This window comes from Candidozyma haemuli, assembly GCF_002926055.2.
Source record: "Candidozyma haemuli strain B11899 chromosome Unknown E_2014730914, whole genome shotgun sequence".
In the NCBI taxonomy this organism is placed as follows: domain Eukaryota; kingdom Fungi; phylum Ascomycota; class Pichiomycetes; order Serinales; family Metschnikowiaceae; genus Candidozyma; species Candidozyma haemuli.
The window spans coordinates 332339-352289 of record NW_020289903.1 but is presented as its reverse complement, the minus strand read 5'-3'; the positions used below and the strand labels follow the sequence as shown (position 1 = coordinate 352289).

The 19951-nt window shown below is 46.6% G+C and overlaps 5 protein-coding genes across 5 annotated transcripts; 1 reads left to right on the top strand and 4 right to left on the bottom strand. All coding sequences in view use genetic code 12, as the record gives it.

Annotated features, from left to right (window-relative positions):
* Window positions 1–1302: 1302 nt before the first annotated feature.
* MET28 (Met28p) lies at window positions 1303–1902 on the bottom strand (the record flags this gene model as incomplete). The annotated part of the gene is made up of 1 exon (XM_025486980.1): window positions 1303–1902. One exon carries the CDS (start codon window positions 1900–1902, stop codon window positions 1303–1305), a length of 600 nt encoding a protein of 199 aa, XP_025340428.1.
* Window positions 1903–4742: 2840 nt separating this feature from the next.
* CXQ85_003333 (uncharacterized protein) lies at window positions 4743–6851 on the bottom strand (the record flags this gene model as incomplete). The annotated part of the gene is made up of 1 exon (XM_025486979.1): window positions 4743–6851. One exon carries the CDS (start codon window positions 6849–6851, stop codon window positions 4743–4745), a length of 2109 nt encoding a protein of 702 aa, XP_025340427.1.
* A 2222-nt stretch (window positions 6852–9073) lies between these two features.
* On the bottom strand, window positions 9074–9811 carry MCM1 (transcription factor; the record flags this gene model as incomplete). The annotated part of the gene is made up of 1 exon (XM_025486978.1): window positions 9074–9811. The coding sequence occupies one exon, from the start codon at window positions 9809–9811 to the stop codon at window positions 9074–9076; it is 738 nt and encodes a 245-aa protein (XP_025340426.1).
* A 1266-nt stretch (window positions 9812–11077) lies between these two features.
* On the bottom strand, window positions 11078–13969 carry CXQ85_003331 (uncharacterized protein; the record flags this gene model as incomplete). Its single annotated transcript, XM_025486977.1, has 2 exons — window positions 11078–12499; window positions 13256–13969. 2 exons carry the CDS (start codon window positions 13967–13969, stop codon window positions 11078–11080), a joined length of 2136 nt encoding a protein of 711 aa, XP_025340425.1.
* A 2073-nt stretch (window positions 13970–16042) lies between these two features.
* On the top strand, window positions 16043–18736 carry GPH1 (glycogen phosphorylase; the record flags this gene model as incomplete). The annotated part of the gene is made up of 1 exon (XM_025486976.1): window positions 16043–18736. One exon carries the CDS (start codon window positions 16043–16045, stop codon window positions 18734–18736), a length of 2694 nt encoding a protein of 897 aa, XP_025340424.1.
* Window positions 18737–19951: the final 1215 nt, after the last annotated feature.

Sequence of the window (19951 nt, the reverse complement as noted above, 5' to 3'; positions counted from 1 at the left end):
GTTTGAGAAACTGGTTGACTGTAGAAGTTGCTCATGTATATGGAGAGACTAGACAAGTGACATGCACATGAGACAAGGACAGAGGTCTGAGACAAGGAGGAGGAGAATAAAGTTTGAAGGAAAACATTGTTGATTTAGGGGGTTGATCTATCTATTTGGCTTAGGGTTTATGGATGTAGAAGAAGCTTATGAGGAATGTACTTGCCTAAAGGTATAAGAACGGGTTTTACGAACTAACGATTGAACTTTTATGTGAAGCCAGAATAGATGGATAATCAAGTGGTTTTGGATGATTCAAAAGGCCTTCAAAATATACCGTAATTGTCGGCTTTACCTGGTATACATTGTGTTATACCATTGCAGCACGAAGCCTCGGTGAAGTTCACCGTTCGAACCCCCACACGGCCTAGAACGCTTTCTAATGTACCTACATTCTTTAAATGCTCATACTATGAGCTGCTAAGGCATTATCAACCGGATTGAGTGCCTGATTGGTCTTTCAGAGGGGAACTTACTTCGTCTTATCAAACTTTTGCGGTATTTCTCTTCTATACCAACAATGGTTGCTATAACTGTTATGTAGAGGCAATTTGGAGGCTATTAACCACGAATTGATCATATGCTGTCAATTGAATGAAAGCTTGAATTTTTATCGACTGTTTAAATAAAATTCTTGGTATGTGTTTCTCAGACGCCACAAGAAAGTCTGTGGCTTTAGTCCGATTTCGCAGATTGGTCACAAAATGGATACATAGCAAAAACAAAGAATTTAAAGTACAATAAGAAATACGAATAATAATTCAATGGGGGTAATTAGGCTTTTCTTTAGTGTAGAATTGTCATTTCAGGGGGCCATGATACAACTCGTATACCGTTCACCCGGAAATCAGTTGATATCGTATGCACCTAAACGCCCAGGCTGTGCGTTGATAACACACACAAAGCGATAAGATAAAATTGTACGGAGTTAAAAACTCTACAAGCACAAAACTAGTGTTGATAAATCACATTTGACCAAACTCAATGGAGTGGTCAAAGCCAGGGTTGTTGGAAACCACAGGCTGGGTTGGCCGCAACTAGTGCAAAGCCTCTGTTGAAGAATTAAAAAAGTTATATATAAAAGAAATCTTTTCTGTCATGCCGCCACGCCGGACGGCAACCTAAAGCCATTAGTCATGTGCCCAGTAGAGTTGGATCTAAAGGGCAGGGTTGTTGTTCGTAAAGTCGTTAAAAGTTGGATTTTAATCGATGCTAATGTCAGACGGGCTTTGTCTGTCTCTCCTGCTAAGGGCTCGGTCACTACTACGTGAACGAGTAAGCAGGCGTCTCGAGTGACCTCTTCTTGATCAGGTCCAACAAGTCCAGGTTGCGCTTCTCGTTCTTTTCCAAGATCAATTGCTTCAAGCACTTGTTCTCCATCTCAAGTGTCTTCACCTTCTTTTCAAGCAGGCTCAACTTGTCCTGGAGCTCCCTTGCTCTATCCTCCATCTGCTTCTCCTTCAACTTCTTCTTCACCCGGAAACGAGCGGAAGCAGCCGTGTTCTTCTTCCTCTTGAGCTCGTCCACAGAGTTTCTGTGGTACTCGCTTTCCAAAGGCAGTTGCTGTTCGGCGACGCTCTCTGTCTCCTCCTCTTTAATCTGAGCCAATGGCGATCTCTGGGAAGGAAGTTCAACCTTAACTGGGAACTGCTGGTACTGTTGTTGCTGCTGCTGCTGTTGTTGTTGCTGTTGCTGTTGCTTGGAAGGCGCCGAGTGGTCGGCCAGGAAAACGTCCAAGTCGAAAAAGTCAGTATGGGAAAAAACATCCAAGTCAGGAATAGAGCCCGAGCTCTGTTCGTCAAGAACAGGCAGCTCAAACTCTAGATTTAGGTCTGCGAGGTAATCTGAAGGTTGGAAGTTCATGGGGGAACAGGGGGAGATTCCTTCGAGGTATGGGGGAGGAATTGGTGATATAAGGAAGGATATATGAGTAATTGAGAGGCGGCAGAAACGACGGTATTTAAAGTGTGCGAAACGAAAAAAAAAATCAGAGGAGTCAGAAAAATTTTTTTTTTTTTTTTTTTTTTTTTTTTTTTTGCTGCTCCTGCTGCGAATTACTTACTCATACTCGCCTGTACCGGCAATAAATAAGCGCTTGAGCAATGCCGCCACGAAGCACTTTGGGGGACCCCTAAGAAACCCAACAAAAGACGATTCTGTCAATTAGCTTGAGGAAATACAACTGGTCTTTTTTCCCATGTATTTTGCTTACTAAAAGTGCATTTCTCTGCTACTTTAGTCCCCCTCGTTTAGTCCCCTTGGATCCTCTCGCTTACTGAGCACCTCCCATGGGCATGTCCCGCGCACGGGTATACGGACCAAACAGGAATCCATACATATGGGCGGTGCATAGCAGTTTCTAGTGTCCGTGCTTCCTCATCATAACATAAAAAAAAATACCCAGCATACCACTTTCTGGTAATTGAGAGTGTCTTTCTAGAAGTTGTAGTGGCTCTGGGGAAGATGTAGTGGCTGCTTCTAGTGAAAGTTGGTTTTGTATGGCGCTTGGTTGTGTTTTCCATTAGCCGCGGTTCCGTATCAATTTTTCACCACCTTCCAATTTGCAACCGTTTACTCTGGCCTTTAGCCGCCAGAACACCTGCTGGGTCCAGGGACTTTTTCTTGGAATCCATTTCCTGAATCGGTACGACCGTCCACGTAGCAGGATACTCTAGAAATGCCTGGCTTGGGTTATTTCCGACAAGTGGACATCCGCTTGGTTTACCTACTTGGTTATGCTGACAAACGTAGGCTGTGCAGGGACAGTAGAAGAGAACGTTGGACAAGTCGGAGCAAGTGCTGTTCTGGTGGATGGTGGATGTAGAAATGTAAATACTCAGCTCTTCACCTCTTCTTATTGGTCTCCTATTGGCGTTATCGTTGGGATACTTGCTGCGATCTGCTTTGCCTACGTTGCCTGTGATTGCACTATCCACCTCTTGAAGGCCATCATTGAAAGTAAATACCTCAAGAGGGGTCCACTTGGCTGGGGCCCACCTACTTGATGTCATTGTTATTTCTGGGCTTTCAGCGGAAGCTTTAACCGGCATTTTGATTGCAGCTGATGTTTCTTGCAGATGCAATCTTCTACAGACCAAGCATACTATCGCCCTAGTAAAATTGGCCTCATCAGCAAATGCTCTAGGCTTGATTGGCCACCAAAGCGGATGCATACTGGTTGAATGCATCTGGCCTTAGTCGAATAGTGTCACAAAAGAAGACGTAGCCCAAATTAGGCCATTCCTCAAAGTAAAAAAAAGAGAAATCATCCCTACGAAGGGGGTGGGATAAACTAGGCGATGGCTTTAATGGAGCATAGTCCGCTTTGCTTCTCCTTACAGAGATTAGCGGAGTGTTACAGATTGATAGCAATGGTGATTGTAGATCTTCAACTAAGATCAGCACTCATCGTAAGCGACAAAGTGAAGTTAGGGAATACAAGGTAGAAACCTCTTCATTTGTCTACGTCTTCATAATTCACTATAGTCCGTTTCCTATATACTTTGGTGTCAGGGTAGCCAGCCTGGCACCAGGTGTTGCTTCAAGCAGCTTGCTCATAGCCACTATAAGCATAAATTTGTCTAATTCATCATTGAGCGTTCTTCTAAATTTCGAATCACAATCTGTTTCTAATAGCAGCGTAGAAGCTAGTCACAGTATTGTTAAACTCTTCCGTAGCAACTGTACTGTCAAAATCATAAGCGAAACTTGGGCGATGGGTTAGCGATGACTAGCCCCCCAAAGCACTATATTAGCCTGCAAAAGATGCTCAATCAAATAAGAAAACATGCGCTTTGGGCAACTTCATTTTAGGCGAACCCATCGCGGCCATCACCGTTTCCAGAACACAAATTTAGTATGCTCCAGGGATAATTAAATTCAGTGACGTCGTTCAAGGTCCCCGGCTAATCCTAAATGAGGAGGGGCCAGGTTGTGTTGGAAATGTGCAAATGTAAAGTTTCTTATCAACTGTTGGCGAGCTTCCGTCATGGGCTTAAATCATCAAAGCAACCATTTATCACTTCTAGAGCAGCCGATAATAGGTCGAACGAACGGAAGAAATGGAGGATGATAGAAATATTTCTCAAACCATCTCAACCCTGGAGGCCATCCATGGTTTCATTCCTAGCCGCAGTATCAAAGCCGCCCAGTTATGAGCCGCCCAACAAGCTGCACGGTCTTCTCTAGGCAAGGCACGGCCACCCTGGCAAACTTAATTAAAAGGCATTCAAGGTACCAAAGGAAGCTTGGAGGAACGACAACATCGTTGCCTAGTGGCAACAGAAGCGTAGCGGCAGTCGTGGGTCATCTCATCACTATTTTTTCTCTTCAAAATGGGAAGCTCTAAATTACCACGATGCATCGACAAGGCGAGAGGCCTTGCTAGATTGGACAACGAAAAGGTAGGTATCATCAGATAAGCAAAGAACGTTCATCTCAACGGTTGCTGAGATCATTCTGTAGCCTCTTGAGGCTAATTAATCGGGCCCACAGGCCTTGTATTGCAACGGCGTTCGTCGGAGCCCCCACGCTGCGGCGATAATACAGCAAACAAACCACAAAGTAAGCTCCAGTAGGGGTAATACAGAAGACCAAAAATACTTTTCGCATGCGGCTCAGTAATCACCAAGTGGCCAATTACCTTGGGGACAAGTAAGCTTAGCCCTGTAGTAGTCAGCGGTAAAAGATCCACAAGAAGACTCTCAATGGTTGAGAGTATCCACAAGCAGCTGCAACACAAAGCCCTCACCATCCTTCTCTTCAAGGGCACCAGGTAAGGCAAATTTACGAGGTACTTCACTGGAGGACTCTGCTGCAAATGCCTTAAGCTCTGGCGATCCAAACGACATACGTCTGAGTCCCAGCGCCAGTGGCCCGCCAGTGGCACGCGCCAGGCTATGATTCTGGTGGGCTTGATGATTCTGATTCAGGGACTGATTTTGAGGATTTTGTTGCGAGTGGCCCTGGTTATTCAGATTATTCAGGTTCTGCTGATTCGAAGGCTGGGTTTGGCCTTGTTGATGTTGCGATTGAGATTGGGACCTCTTCTTGGGAGCATATGGGATACCATTGACAGCACACATCCAGATTCTTGTCTTGTAAATTCTGAACAATTCACGCACCAAGTCTCTAAAGTCAATACGGCGCGAGGTGGAGTAGTAGAAGATCAACTTCTTACGGTCAAACTGGTATTCGGCATCCACCAACTTCATCTGCATCAAATCGGACAGCAGCAACAGACCCAGGGCATTCTTGTCTAACATGTTGGAGGTCGAAGCGATCTTAGCCAAGCATAAGCGACAGGCCTTCTCTTCATCTTGCTTCTTGTTAAGGATCTGGATTGCCTCATTGTGCTGGGCCAAACCGATAATAGGTTTAGGAAAGTGAAGCGTTGGTGGAGCTACACCTGAAGTAGCAGCATGAGCTTGTGCGCCGTGGCCATGGAGCAGCTTCACCAGGAGATCGTGCACGGTGGTATCACAAAGCGCAGCCTGTTGTTCCAAGAATTGAAGAAGCTTGAGAAGACGAGCCTCGTCAATTGAGATGTTCATCTTGACTATCTTACCCAAATCACGACCACGGTCGGCTTCAACCATGACCAAATCACCGACAGAAAGCTGCTGGTCGAGGGTGCCAGGAAGGTAAAAGACATCAATTCTTCCAGCTTTAAACGCCACAAGCACGAGTTGATAATCCTGCAAAGAGCTCTCCACAGGGAACTTTGGAAGCTGGTATGAATCGCCCAAGTACTTTTCCTCATCAAAGAACCGCTGAGCAAGGTAATCTGCTGTAACCTTCACACGTTGATGAGGGTCCAGAGAGAAGTAGTCATGAACTTGGCCCAATGCACCACCTGGGCCATTGGATTGATTTGATTGAGTAGTTGCAGCTGGAGGAGCAGCCGCATTAGCAGAAGCGGGCCCTGAAGCCGAAGCTGCTGCCGAGGCATTTGCTGGAGCTGGGGCTGAAATGGGTGCAGAAGCGGCACCTGGAGCCGCGGCAGCGGCAGGGCCCGAGACCGAGCTGCGCGGGATATAGTTGGAAAAAGCCCCAGGCGATGTATTGAGGGCGCCAAGGCCATGAGGCATGTTGGGCGTTTGAAGACCATGGAGGCCATGAGGAGCACCAGTTGGGCCAGGAGCACCATTAGCACCGGTGGGACCAGAAATCAGGGACGAGTGGCTGGTAATGTGGCTAGTGGGCTGATTTGGTGCGTTACCAGGGTGGTGGCCAGGGTGCAGAGATTGAGCGTGTCCAGGGGCATTCCCCGGAGCATTGCTTGGCCAACCCAGGAGGTTAGCGCCAAACATCAGCCATCCAGCCTGAGCCAGATACCCACTTGGAAAAACGTCTCCAACGGAATGTCTTCTACTGGCGTCCCATGGCGGCAGAGTGTGCGGCAGGTCAGGCCCGCGCCAGGGATCGTTCCAGATTCCAGGCGCAAATGAAAGTTCCGGCTGATCATAGCTGTAGACACCACCACTGGTGCCATGACCAGAGGCCGTAGTAATACCAGTGCTAGCAGCGGTGGCGGTTCCCGAGAAGGAGCTGAAACCACTGCCACTGCCACTGCCACGAGTGTATAAGGAAGGTCTTATAGTGGGCAGACCAGCACCTGGAGCACCTGGGACACCCGTATGGACAGAAGCGTCGAGGGAAGGGTTCCGGTCAGGAACACGACGGTCAGCAGAGGCCCGGTCATGGGGTCTTTCAGGGTTGGAGTTGATAGGTGCCCAGATACTTTGTTCGAGGGAGTTTCGACGAGAAGACTGGAAAGGCAGTGAAAACTGCGGCGGCGAGGAGCCAAACATTTCTAGGTGGAGTCTCTATTGAATCTAGGGAAAAAAAAGTGGGTGGTGGTTGGAAAGGTGAGTTTGAGTGGGAGGGGACTTGAAATAAAGGAGGAGCAGCCAATTGAAAAAAACACCAAAGGCAAAAAAAAAAAGAAGCTTAAGTTGACTCTTTTATTTGGTTTTTTTGGAGGTCTTTTTTTTTTATTTTTTCTCGGGGAACGGCTTCTCTTTTATACGATGGATCACCTTTTTCTGTAGGTCAGTTACTGTCAATCTCAAATAAGCGTCTTGCGTTTGGGGTTGCGTCTGGAGTGTTTCTAAAGAAACCGAATGGTTAGTAAACCTGGAGGAATAAGGCGAGACTTGGAAGAAAATAGAGCCTCGGGCTCGGAATGAATGGTATAGAAAAAAAAAAAGCAAAGGGCAAGGCAGGAAAAAAGAAGCTTTATATGAATAATGGGGCGTGGCCAGGGTTTATATGGTAGTGGGCCAGGCGGTGGATTACAACAAAGAATGGGGACAGAAAAAAAAAAAAAAAAAAAGGCAAACAGGACAAACAGGACAAACAGGGCAAACAGGACATATGTGGGAGGGGCGGTTTTTTAGCCTGGCTGCGAAATGCAATGCGGAATCGCGTGAGGCATAGTGGTGCGAGGCAGAGGCAGAGGCTACCTGGCTGCCTGGCTGTCAGGGAGGCAGAAGAAGTAGAAGAAGTAGAAGAAACAGAAAGAGAAGCAGAAGAAGCAGACAAAGTGGTATCCCTATCCTTCAGAGCCTTCGGGCTACGCCCTCAGGCTCGAGGGTGGCTGAGGAGGCTGATTATCTTAAACACTTATCTATTCCAGGAGGGATCGATGGTGGACTGGTTGATATTCCACTGGAGGTGGGTTGGCTACTGGTCTCGGGCAATACTGCGTGGGGTGGATTCCCTGGGGCACTGGGGGCCCACAGGTGCTAGCCTTTGGAGTGAGACTGCAAAGTACACCCCTAGGATCTCAGACCTGCCAGACCAGACCACCACCAACCACCAACCTAAACCTACCACCAGGCAAGGGTGGACCAGCTGAAACATAAGGATATGAAATTTGAAAGCCCCATGAACGAACGCCCCACGCTGCATTACCAATTACACTTTTGCTTCTGCAGAGCCTCACTTCTCCCTAGAGCTGGGGATCTGGGATCTGGGATCTGGGGACCAGGGAGACTCTAGGGGCACCCAGGGAGCCGAATACCACTCCAGTGCCTCCGAGGCGGGTGTACCACTTTGCTCATTTCTTCATTTCTTCATTTGCTCCCTGTCTCTGTCTGCCTCGCCCTGGCCACCTCCACACACCAGCCCTCCATTCCATCTCCATCCTTTAACATCCTTACACTCTTTCCCTCCCTCTCCTTCCCTTCGTGACCGCCTTGCCCGAGTGCTCATCTGTTCCTGACCGTTGCTAGACCCTCGATGTAGTGCGGCAATCGGGACTGTCTCTGGGCGCGCGCCTCTGCCTACCTGCTGCTGCTGCCTCGACCCTTGACCTAGTTTAAGGTTTTTGTTCCCCTTCGCGGCGGCCTCACTATCTCTGGTCAGGCAGTTCACCCTCCCTTCAAACCAACAGCCAGCTGGTTCCTACGATACTTCCCTGAAAGTGTCCCCCATGCCCACTTGCCCTTGCCCTGCCCTGAAACAAATCCCATTCCAGGGGCTCGCCCCGCCACTACTTTTAGACTTTTCCCATTTCCCCTTGGCCTGTCGATCCATACCATGTCACTGCCTGCCTGGGACTGCCTGGCTATACCCTCCTTGGCGAATCTTGGCTCGCCTGCTCCATTGTGCGCCTTGTTCAAGCCTACCCACATTATCCTCTATCACTTTGTTCCTTCTTTGCTTACTAGATAAACTGCTCCCCCTCGCCTTGTCACTGCTTCATTCTGGTCCCGCATTATTACCATTTCCGTCTGGTCTGGCGCTACTGGCAAGGCTGAACCTTTCCTGTTTAGTACACCTTTTTCATGGTCGAGGTTTTCCACGCAGGGTCTTCTTACCTGTCCATTCTTGTTCGGCCAACCATCGTATCTTTAATTTTTTCACCACTCCCTACTATCTACAATGTCGTGTAAAATTTTTGTGTCTTAGATTAACAATTACCGCTGTCCATACTCCTGGCACCTTTAGTACTGTCCTGATTCGTCACCAGCACTCAACAACTCTCCCACAAGAACTGAACATCATCTCTCCCGTTGAAGCTCCTTCTCTACTGGTACTGCTGCTGGTTAGGCATGTTTCCATTACCCATTCCACCAAAGTACCCATAGGGATCGTTGTAGTTCCCGCCCTGGGGAAGAGGCAATCCTCCCAGAGGATGGCCCTGTCCTTGATATGGCATCTGGTGCGGCATGTGTGTGGGTGGTAACTGCTGCTGTTGATGCGCTGCTGCCGCTGCTGCTTGATGCTGTTGATGTGCCTGTACTTGTTGAGGATGTGGGATCTGCTGTTGCTGTTGCGGTTGCTGTTGTTGTGCCTGAGGTGGTGCTGGACTCTGGTCGGGCAGCTCCTGCGAGTTACCATCACTCTGCTCCCCTTGTTCATCACCCAATCCTTCTTCGGGTGCATTCAAACATGCCTGAATCAAGTTCTTACCCTCAGACTTTGTCACAAGCGGCTGTAATTTAGGCGTGGTGAAAGTATAAACAAGACCGGTTTCACTCACAACCAACAACAAAACTTGCGTTCCCGTCAACACGGATAATTCGTAAGCCTTCTTCATAATACCGGCTTTTCTTTTAGAAAATGTAATGTGTCTTCTGGATTTATCTTGAATAAATTTAATTTCAATCTTTCTTCTTTCCTTTTGTTGTTTGCCTCCAGAAGGTTCATCATCCTCCTCCTCGTCACCACCAACACCCGAGACGGATCCCCGAGCGAATTGAGGTTCTTGAGAGTCGAGCTCGTCGCTGGCTTCCAATTTAGCTTGGTTTGTCACGCTGGACATTCTGATGTTAGTAAACTTGAAAAAAAAAAAAAATCATAATAAAGGGATCCCGAGCGAAAATTCCGTGCACCGCCGTCAACAACAAAAAACCACCAACGCCAATGTGCCCCTATAAGGCCACAGCATCGATTTAATTCATCCCTTGAGCTGTTCTTGTTGGTCTCACTGTTGATGTGGTGGTGTTGGTTGTGATGCACCGTCCAATTTGGGAAGGTCTTCGTGCCCAATTGGGTAACATCGTCAAAATCCCACTGTCAACGAGAAAGGGATGTATTTGACAGGCGATTGATTAACTTCATGATAAAACGAATACATGGCGTGCTGGAGCTAGCTCGTGGGATCCTGACCCGCTGAAAATTTGGGTGTTCTTCTTATGAAACACATACCTTCTGACACGTTCTGATATGGGAAAGCTTTATCAAGCAAGATCAAAACAGGATTTGGGGAATTTGAGAATTTAACTCCTTTTGGAGGTTTGGTCTGTGCACGCACCGTACCAATTTTTACGCGCGCCGACTCCCAGATTTACCGCACCCGGTGGCCAAGCACGCTCGTCTTGCATGCTCCTCTCTCCCTGCTCCAAAAATTTCCCCTGACTTCATGTCATTAGGAAAGTCGAGGGTCGGGCGAGGCTGGCAAAACCCCGAATTTTTTTTATTGGAGCCGTGGCGTTTGGCAAAATAGCCTTTTTGAAGGTGGACTCCCAATTGGGAGGCGGGCTTATTTTTTTCACCACAAAATCCGCAGCGGGACCATTTGTTTTTATTGGTTCTAGACCACTTGGGGTTTTTTGGCTTCGTGTTTTTTTTTTTTTTTTTTTTTTTTTTTACTCCTCTTTGTCTCAGTCGGCACGGGGCCGTCTGTGTAGATACCGACGTTGCCGATCCTCACTTTGTGGCTTCCACGTCTTAGATCATTTGGCTGCAAATGTCAAGTCATGTTGGCGTTTCGGTGCCTCGAATTCCAGAAACCTACCGAATGCGGGAAGCGACTTTGAGATGGTTTAAAGTGAAAGATGACTAGTAGGAGACTCTTGAGCTCAGGCAAAGCGGGAACACCTTAGTACGAACAATGCACTTTAAAGCAGGTGAAAAACTGACGTGGGGAGGCCTGACTGCCGTTCGAAAACCAGCAGGATGGGATCATAGCTGCCGTCAGACAACGCCGACAATGAAGGCACTCTGCTTTGCATTTGATGGAGTTGTGCTCGTGTATCGAGTTCGTATTAGTAGTGCTTTGGTGCTGCTTGACTCGTCCATGACGGCTTTAAGTTTCTGCCTCCACAGATTCTGCTTTCTCTTCGTTTCCTTGTCCATTAGAAGCATCTTCGCTGGCCTCTGGATTCGGGGTTTCTCTTACTTCTTCAACCTCTGCTTCCTCTTTGATTCCATTCTCGGGACCAGGCGTTAAACCTGGAGTCTGGTTAGGCGTTTCTTGAGGTGTAGGCAAAACAAGGTCTTCCATAGTCAACTCACACGTATCCAAAGAAAAGTTCTTCAATAGGGTTTTGATGGCATCTTTTATCTTTTGGAACGGAAGCTTTTCCTCTGGTTTATGGGCTGCTACGAGCAAGCACCTATAAAGTGGAGACTTTGTGAACACTGCCAAAGGAGCCTCTTCAGCAAACTTGCCTGCTGCTCGTAGTTCCTTAATAATAGCATTTTCGTTTTTCAATTCTCCATCTAGTAAAGTAGGAGCAACTTTCTGGAAGATATTATCGAACTGCTCATTATAGTATGCGGAATCTTCTTGTAATTGAGCCAGAGAAGGAAACTCATTGACGAAGTGTTTTTGTTCCTTCTCGTTGTCAAAGATATAATCGCCAGTCTCAAAGTCGTAAACGCTTTCACCAAGACCCCAATCACTGCCATACTCATCATCCTCCAAATCGCTTTCATTAGCATTCTCGAGATCCTTTTCATACTCCTCATATGAAGTGTATCTCTCCTCTTTTGGCGCTGTCTTTTTAGTTGTGGCCTTCTTTTTAGCAGGTGCTTTTGCTTGTGACTTGGTGGTAGTTTTCTTCGTTTCCTTAGCCTTGCTAGCCTTAGTAGCCTTGGTAGCTTTGGTAGCCTTTTTCAGCTTATCTTTCAGGCCCTTGAGACTGAGTTTCAACTTAAGCTTCTTCTGGGGTGGCTCTTCAACTTCTTCTTCTTCCTCTAAAGAATCAGAAACCTCAGGTTGACCTCTTGAGCCCCAGAGGTTGAATTGTTGCATATCAGGTGGATCCTTAGCCAATTCGTAAGCAAACACAAGTAGCTCATCCTTCCTTTTACCAGCAGTAGCGTGTTTATCCAAAAACAGCTGGATTTCTTCGTCTAGAAGAATCTTCAAGTCGTGGTTTCGTATCCAAATATACGTATCGTCACTGAAAAAACGAACAGGAACAAGAATTGTCGGCAGCGACTTTTTTTGTTGCTTGACAGACTTTGGTTTCAATTTTTTGATGTTCTCTGGCAAAATTTCCTCATCTAGCACCATTGCTGGCCATGCTCTATAGCCTTTCACCTTCGCTAGAACAATTGTTTTCGGGGTCAAACCGAGCTCTTCTTGAAGATTTGAAGAGCCGGATTCGCTCTTGGGAACATTTTGTTCCTGATCAGCAGCTTCATTTTCCAACGGCAATCCGTTAGTTTCGTCAGACATGGCTGTTTTGGAAAGATAGATCGATGAACAGTGAGAAGTAAGCTATGTATTGTTCGTGTATCAGTCTAATGCAGGAGACGTGCCATGAAGCCACCAAGAAGATGTATTTTGGGCTTCAAGGGACGTCTTTAATACGTCAAAGTGTATAAAAAAATTATCTGTGTCTTCTATATTATGTTTTCTTAATTTCTTTACCTTTTGGGTTGCGTTGGTGCCGACTTACGGAAAGGTTGGTGCCTGGAAGACGTGGCTGCGAAAAGTCTGTAGCAAGAGTGCAACCGTGGTTGTTACCGCTTTGTGTCCAAAAGAAAGGGTTTGAAGAACAGGATGCAAAATGAAACATTCGTTATATTTTGACAAGCTTCTTATCTTCTTGAATTTCGCAGGATTATGCTGGATAAGGACCTGGATTGGTGAACGCGTGCACTTACAGCCTCTTGTCAGCTTGCAACATAACTTATTTCGATATTTTGGCCTAAAAGCGTCCAAATTATCAACCCAACAAGCTAACCTCATTAAAGCCTTCCCATTAGAGAACCCCTCTTCCATTGGGACCCTCCAGACGGTATCTCCCAGAGCACCCACCAAATCACCATCCCAGAATTCCAAACACGGAACGGCCAGCGTTCCCACCACAATTTCCCTTCCCTTATCTTCTCCCTTCCATACTTTTACCACCCCATTCTCTTGCCCCACAGCCACAACCAGATCCTCTGTAGCACAACCAACTCTGGATTTTGCACCCATTCCTTCACCACAGAAAGTGGCCTCGCGCACTCCATTTGCAGCCATTCTCACTGCTCCAGACTCAAACACCACTGCTAACTGGTCTCCAGAAGCCATACCCACAACTGCTCCTAGATCACCAAAATCAATTTCCTCTTTCTTCAGTGCCCGTAGGTCTATTTGGTATACTTTTCCATCGGCACCAGCAGCGTAAACGCCATTTTCAGCAGCCTTCAATGCGTATAGATTATCTTTTGCTACCTTCACCAGATGCACTTTCTTAGTACCAACTCGAGTATCCCAGAAACTCACACCACACGCTGCTCCAGCAGAAACAGCCAATTGAGGCAGTAGCCAAGAACAAGCAGCTGCCAGGTCTGGCGCCGAAAGACGAGCCACCGCAGTTCTGGTCTGCTTTATCACGTCCCATGTCAGTACAGTCGACCCAGCGGCTGCGAAAAGCGTCCCATTGAACGAAACATCAACCACTGCTGTAGACAGGCACTTTTTAGGGAAGGGTCTATTCGGGTCGAATTTTTGAATAACCATATCTTCTTGGTCTATTTTATGGCCACCTCTAGAAGCACCAAGCTGGTCCACCTTCAGTAGGTTCCTCAGGCTGTCCTCGCGCGCTGGGCCAGATATCTGAGTATCCAGTATACTCAGTAGCTCCAGCAGACCTAACTGTCCTTCACTTCCACCATTGAACAGCACAAGTGCAAGTGACGAGTCTGTATTGCCCACAATGGCGTACGATGGAGAGACCATCGCGAGAGACGAGATCATGAGAGGTACAGAAGAAGACGAGAAAGAAGAGGAGGTAGGTGGATTGGACTGGTTGATGGGAGATGGTTTGTGCGAACCCAGGCAGGACAGTACTGAGGGAGTCTTAAGGGTTGGGGACTAGAAACTGTTCAATTGTGGAGAAGTAGTTGTAGAACTGATGAATTGTTGGCTGGAAGGAAAGGGTTTAACCAACTATGTTCTTTGATTTCGGTGGAGAAGTGTTCCAGAGTATCAGATGAAGACCAATGGCCTTAGCCATGTACACTTCAAGGCCAGCATTTTTCGAATGTATCCAGCCTGATTTGATGAAATCCATTCCGTAAGGCAGCCATCAAAACATCAATTTTATGCTTTAGTTATGGTCTAAGATAGGTCTGCTTTTGATGAACATTTCTAGAAAGAATTATTTGAGTTAGTTAAGTTCCCAGGCTCTGAATTAGACAGATATTCTGTTCAAGGACAGTACAAGATAAGTACTTTCCAATGGTCGTTCTGGGAATGAGGTCTACATGTCTTAGACTAGGAGGCTCCAATAGATATCATAACCCAAACATGCGTACTTAAATAACTTTCCAAGCTTGTATTTTTCCAAACCTAGAATCTTTTGTTGTTTTAGATCTTTAACTAGACATACACAGACCAAATAACTATAGACTGTAAAAAGCCCCATACGAAAACCCAAAACAAAGTCGTCTTCTTCTCCAACAATTCCTCACTTAACTCCACCATATACCACTCTATCTCCGAAATCCCAAACCGCTACCACCACCACCATATCACCAGTCAACCTAGACCCACAACTCATCTCGGTTGGTCGGTACCTCCAAAGTGTATGGCCCACTGGCTGCAAAATGGGATCTGCATCTGCGGCTGCGAACCGCCAATCAGTCCCAGAACCATCACCTGAGGAACCACCAGTACAGTAAGAAAGAGCAGCAAGGGAGAGCAAATAACCGATAAACGAAGCATAGTAGAAGTCCCGCCAGCAACTACGGAAAAAAGTAACCTTTTCCCAAAAACTCCCAAACAAAGCTATTGTTTAGATGTGGTGTTCCAGAATGCGTCCAGGGCTCCATTGCGGCGCCTGGAAGTTTCAGTCAGGGAAGTAACCAGCCCAGCTGTCAGTTCCAACAGAACTATAAATTCCAAGCCTTTAGTAAATGGAAGCCCCCAAGCCAAGCAAATGCCAACTAAACCAGTTCTTCACTCGCCGCAAAATGCAACCTTCCTGGTTCCCTCCTGGCTCTGCTCGGCTGCTCGGTGGGTTGGGTGCTCGCACTGGGGCCGGGCCGGGAAGCATCCATCCATTTAGGGGCTTCCTCAGCACACTCTATTGGATAACCTCAAGCCGAAACTTCCGCCAGGCCCCCAAAATGCCAATAAACAGCAACAAACAAACCTTAACAATCAAATGTAATTAATGGTAGAACGTTACCGACTCTCCTTGTCTTGTTCCTCGTCCCTTGTCGTCTGGTCTCTTTCTCGTCTGTTGGGCCCTCGTGCCTGGCCTGGTGTCATCTACAGTGCAGCGGCTCAACTGGGGACTCCTCTGGGGACTCCTGAGGTCCAACAAACCCACGAACCAACATTCCAAACCAACACCAAAACATAATTACTTGCCAGAAAATAAACACGAAATGCTTCTTCATTTAGCATATTATTAATTTGTATACTTTGCACCTTTGCTGTCCCGCCTCATCCTCTTCTCTCATCCCTGGCTTGGGCAATTCCACCCAGTGGCCTCATACCACTCACTCCTCGCTGTACAATTGGCGCCGCACCGCACCCTCGTATTTTCGGGCCCGGAGTCTGAGCTTCCCAGACGTGAATGGTCAGCCATTGGGATGAAAACTTGTAATACAAAAAATTGGATAAGATAGTCGTTTTCTTTGGGTTTCTGGGATTCTGAAACATCCCTTAAAATCACTTTATCGGTTTGTGGGCCCTTGCAATGGGCCTACCCACCTGGACTCCATGCCCCGCGCATGGGGCCATTTTCCTATTTCGCAGCAATTGGGATGGCTTCCCTAATTCTTCACTACCTACTTCTTCTTCTTTTCTATTCAATTGCCAATGGGTGACTACGTAACGCCGGCGGCCATGCCGCAGCCAAAGTTGAAACGTACCAACACTGGCTTTACACAAAATCAGATTATCGCTTTTGACGCTCAGATCCCAGAGTCTGCTAAGGAGATCTGGCGTAAGTACCTGAAGCTTCACTCCATTGACTCCTCGAGAAAGCTTGGTGCAGAGGAGGAAAAGACCACCGTTATTGGCAATGACGAGTTTGAACGTTCTTTTGTCAGTAAGGTCGAGTTCAATTTGGCCAGAAACATGTACAATTGTGATGCAATGGCTGCCTACCACGCCGCTCTGGCTTCCATCAGAGACAATTTGCTTGTGGATTGGGCTAACACTCAACAAAAGCAGACCATTCACGATGGAAAGAGAGTCTACTATTTGTCGCTTGAGTTCCTTATGGGTAGAGCCATGGATAACGCCTTGATCAACTTGAAGAGCCGTGGTGTGGTCAAACTGGCTCTCCAGGGTTTGGGTTTCAACCTTGAGGATGTCCTTGAAGAGGAACCAGATGCTGGTCTTGGCAACGGTGGTTTGGGTCGTTTGGCTGCTTGTTTTGTCGACTCCCTTTCTTCCAGAAACTACTCAGGCTGGGGCTACGGTTTGAACTACCAGTACGGTATCTTCAGACAAAGAATTATTGATGGATACCAGGTTGAGACTCCTGACTACTGGTTGAAGGATACCAACCCTTGGGAGATTGACAGACACGAGATTCAAATTCCGATCAACTTTTATGGTGATGTGGAGGATGTCTATGACGAGACTACAGGTCAAACCAGAAAGGTATGGACTGGTTCCGAGAGAGTTTTGGCCATAGCCTCTGATTTCCCGGTGCCTGGTTACAACACCACCAACACCAATAACTTGCGTTTATGGAACTCGAAACCTACAAACGAATTCGACTTCAACAAATTTAACGCTGGTGACTACCAACAATCCGTGGCCGCTCAGCAGGATGCCGAGTCTATCACTGCTGTCTTATACCCTAACGACAATTTTGACAAGGGTAAGGAATTGCGTTTGAAGCAGCAGTACTTCTGGGTTGCAGCCTCGTTACACGATATCGTGAGAAGATACAAGAAGAACCACAAGAGCGACTTTTCCAAGTTCAGTGATCAGGTTGCCATTCAATTGAATGACACACATCCAACTTTGGCTATTGTTGAGTTGCAGAGAATCTTAGTGGATATCGAGGGCTTAGCTTGGGATGATGCTTGGTCAATTGTCACCAAAACTTTCGCCTACACTAACCACACTGTCATGTCTGAGGCTTTGGAGAAGTGGCCTGTGTATGTTTTGGGCAATTTGTTGCCTCGTCACTTGCAAATTATTTACGACATCAACTACTACTTCTTGAAGAGTGTTGAGTCTCGTTTCCCAGATGACAGAGGCTTGCTTGGCCGTGTTTCCGTTATTGAAGAAGGCGACCCTAAGTCCGTGAGAATGGCCTACTTGGCAATCATTGGTTCCCACAAGGTCAACGGTGTTGCTGAGTTACACTCTGAATTGATCAAGACCACAATCTTCAAGGACTTTGTTAAGATCTTCGGTCCTGATAAGTTCATCAATGTTACTAACGGTATCACACCAAGAAGATGGTTGCGTCAAGCCAATCCAGAATTGTCAGCTTTGATCTCTGAAGTGCTTAATGACAAGGACTACGAGTTCTTGACTCACTTGGGCCGCTTGAAGCAGCTTGAGCAGTTCGTGGATGACGAGAAGTTCTTGAAACGTTGGGATGCTATCAAGTTCAATAACAAGAGAAAGCTTGCAGCCCTCGTTAAGGCAGAGACAGATGTCGACTTGGACCCAACTGTTATGTTTGATGTACAGGTGAAGAGAATTCATGAGTACAAGAGACAGCAAATGAACATTTTCGCTGCTATCTACAGATACTTGAGAATTAAGGAATTGCAGAAGGAGGGTGTCTCTATTGATGACATTAAGTTGAAGCATTTTATCTCCAAGGCTACAATTATTGGTGGTAAGGCTGCTCCAGGTTACTACATGGCTAAAACAATTATCCATTTGGTTAACACTGTTGGAGAAGTTGTCAACAATGATACTGAGATTGACAACTTGTTGAAGGTTGTCTTCATTCCAGACTACAATGTTTCCAAGGCTGAGATCATTTGCCCTGGTTCTGACTTGTCTAACCATATCTCCACTGCCGGTACCGAGGCCCTGGGTACTTCCAACATGAAGTTCTCACTTAACGGTGGTCTTATTATTGGTACTGTGGATGGTGCTAATGTTGAAATTACCAGAGAAATTGGCGAGGACAACATCTTCTTGTTCGGTAACTTGGCAGAGTCCGTTGAAGAAATCAGACACAAACATCTCTTTGAGGGCGTCAAGGTTCCAGAGAAGTTGCAGAAGGTGTTTGATGCCATTAACCTGGGAATGTTCGGTGATCCAGCCGAGTTCAGACCTTTGATTGACTCCATCACCCAACATGGTGACTACTACTTGGTCACTGACGATTTCGAGTTGTACTTAGAGTGTCAGGATAGATTAGAACAGGTCTACGGACACCACGGTGGTGACCTGGAAGATAGAGATCACTTACAGAGATGGGTCAAAAAGTCTGTCTTGTCGGTTGCCAACATGGGATTCTTCTCCTCCGATAGATGTGTCGATGAATACGCCGAGAACATCTGGAATGTTGAGCCCCTCAACCAGTGAGCTTCAAAGACGGATGAATAACCTCTAGACGTACAGAGGTTCCGTTACTAAATTTGGTATTTACATTAATTGATTCGTTTCTTAAGTAATGTCTTCCATTTTTACCATTTCCAATTAAGCATGAGCTACTTTGATGACCCAACGGATTTTGTCTAGTGGGTTATTAGCGCTCGTACTAGCGGAATATATGTATACCTGACAAGAGCACATCAACCATTATCAACAGATTCATTGTTCATTGTTGGATCACCAACAAAGGATGTAACGAAAACCAGAAGATCGGCGTTTGAAAGCAAAAAATATTGTTTGATTTGGAGAGAACAAGAAGTACTCGTTGTTTACGTTGGCCATGGTGAAACACCGTATATGTTGGTGAGGAAGCGTAGTGACGAAGCACCATTATGCCAGCCTTGAATACCAGCGTAGTAGATTGTTTAACTAAGAAAGAGTAGATTCCAAGAAATAATGCCTATCATCTTTACCTATTCTAGAAGGTCACTTCGGCTCGTAAAAGAGCCCTATTGTTTAAACCAACTGGACTAAAGCCAGACCAGGACGTGAAGTTTTTATGAAGATGAAGTCCAAATCAGGGGAAGCCAGGATTACAGTTCCTAGGTTAAGAAGCTAGGTGGTACCATGAAATGGTAGGACTGGTTTGGCTACTAGACTTCCTTGACAAGGCCACCAACAACCACACATAACCAGCTAGCCCACTAAGACCAAAATATACCCAAACAATAGAAACCACAACCTATAAACAGCCTGTTACTTATACTTACTTTGTCTCACCATAGTGTACCCTTATCAGCAAGTGCCTGCTTGCCTGCTTCTATAATTGGCAGATCCAGTACCTTCAACGCACCCACCAAGCACCTCCAACGGCACCTCCAGAAGCCTTCATTACTTCCATTCCAAACCGACTATAGTCTTTCTCTTTCCCTTTCCTTCACTCACTCTCCCTTTCCCTTCCCTTTCCTTCCTTTCCTTCCCTCTCCCTCTGGTTTCATCACCGTCGTTGGTTTCCATTTGCAGCCAGGAGCCTCACAGGCACAGCCACAAAGCAGGAAGAAAGCACAAAAGGAACGGAAAAACACCCAACTGCCGAGAACAGATAGACGAGTGGACGAAAGGGACACAAAACCAGCATGTCGTCGAGGTCCCCCAAAAACCCATAACAGCAAGAAAAGGCCAGATTCTACATTACCTTACCAGTAG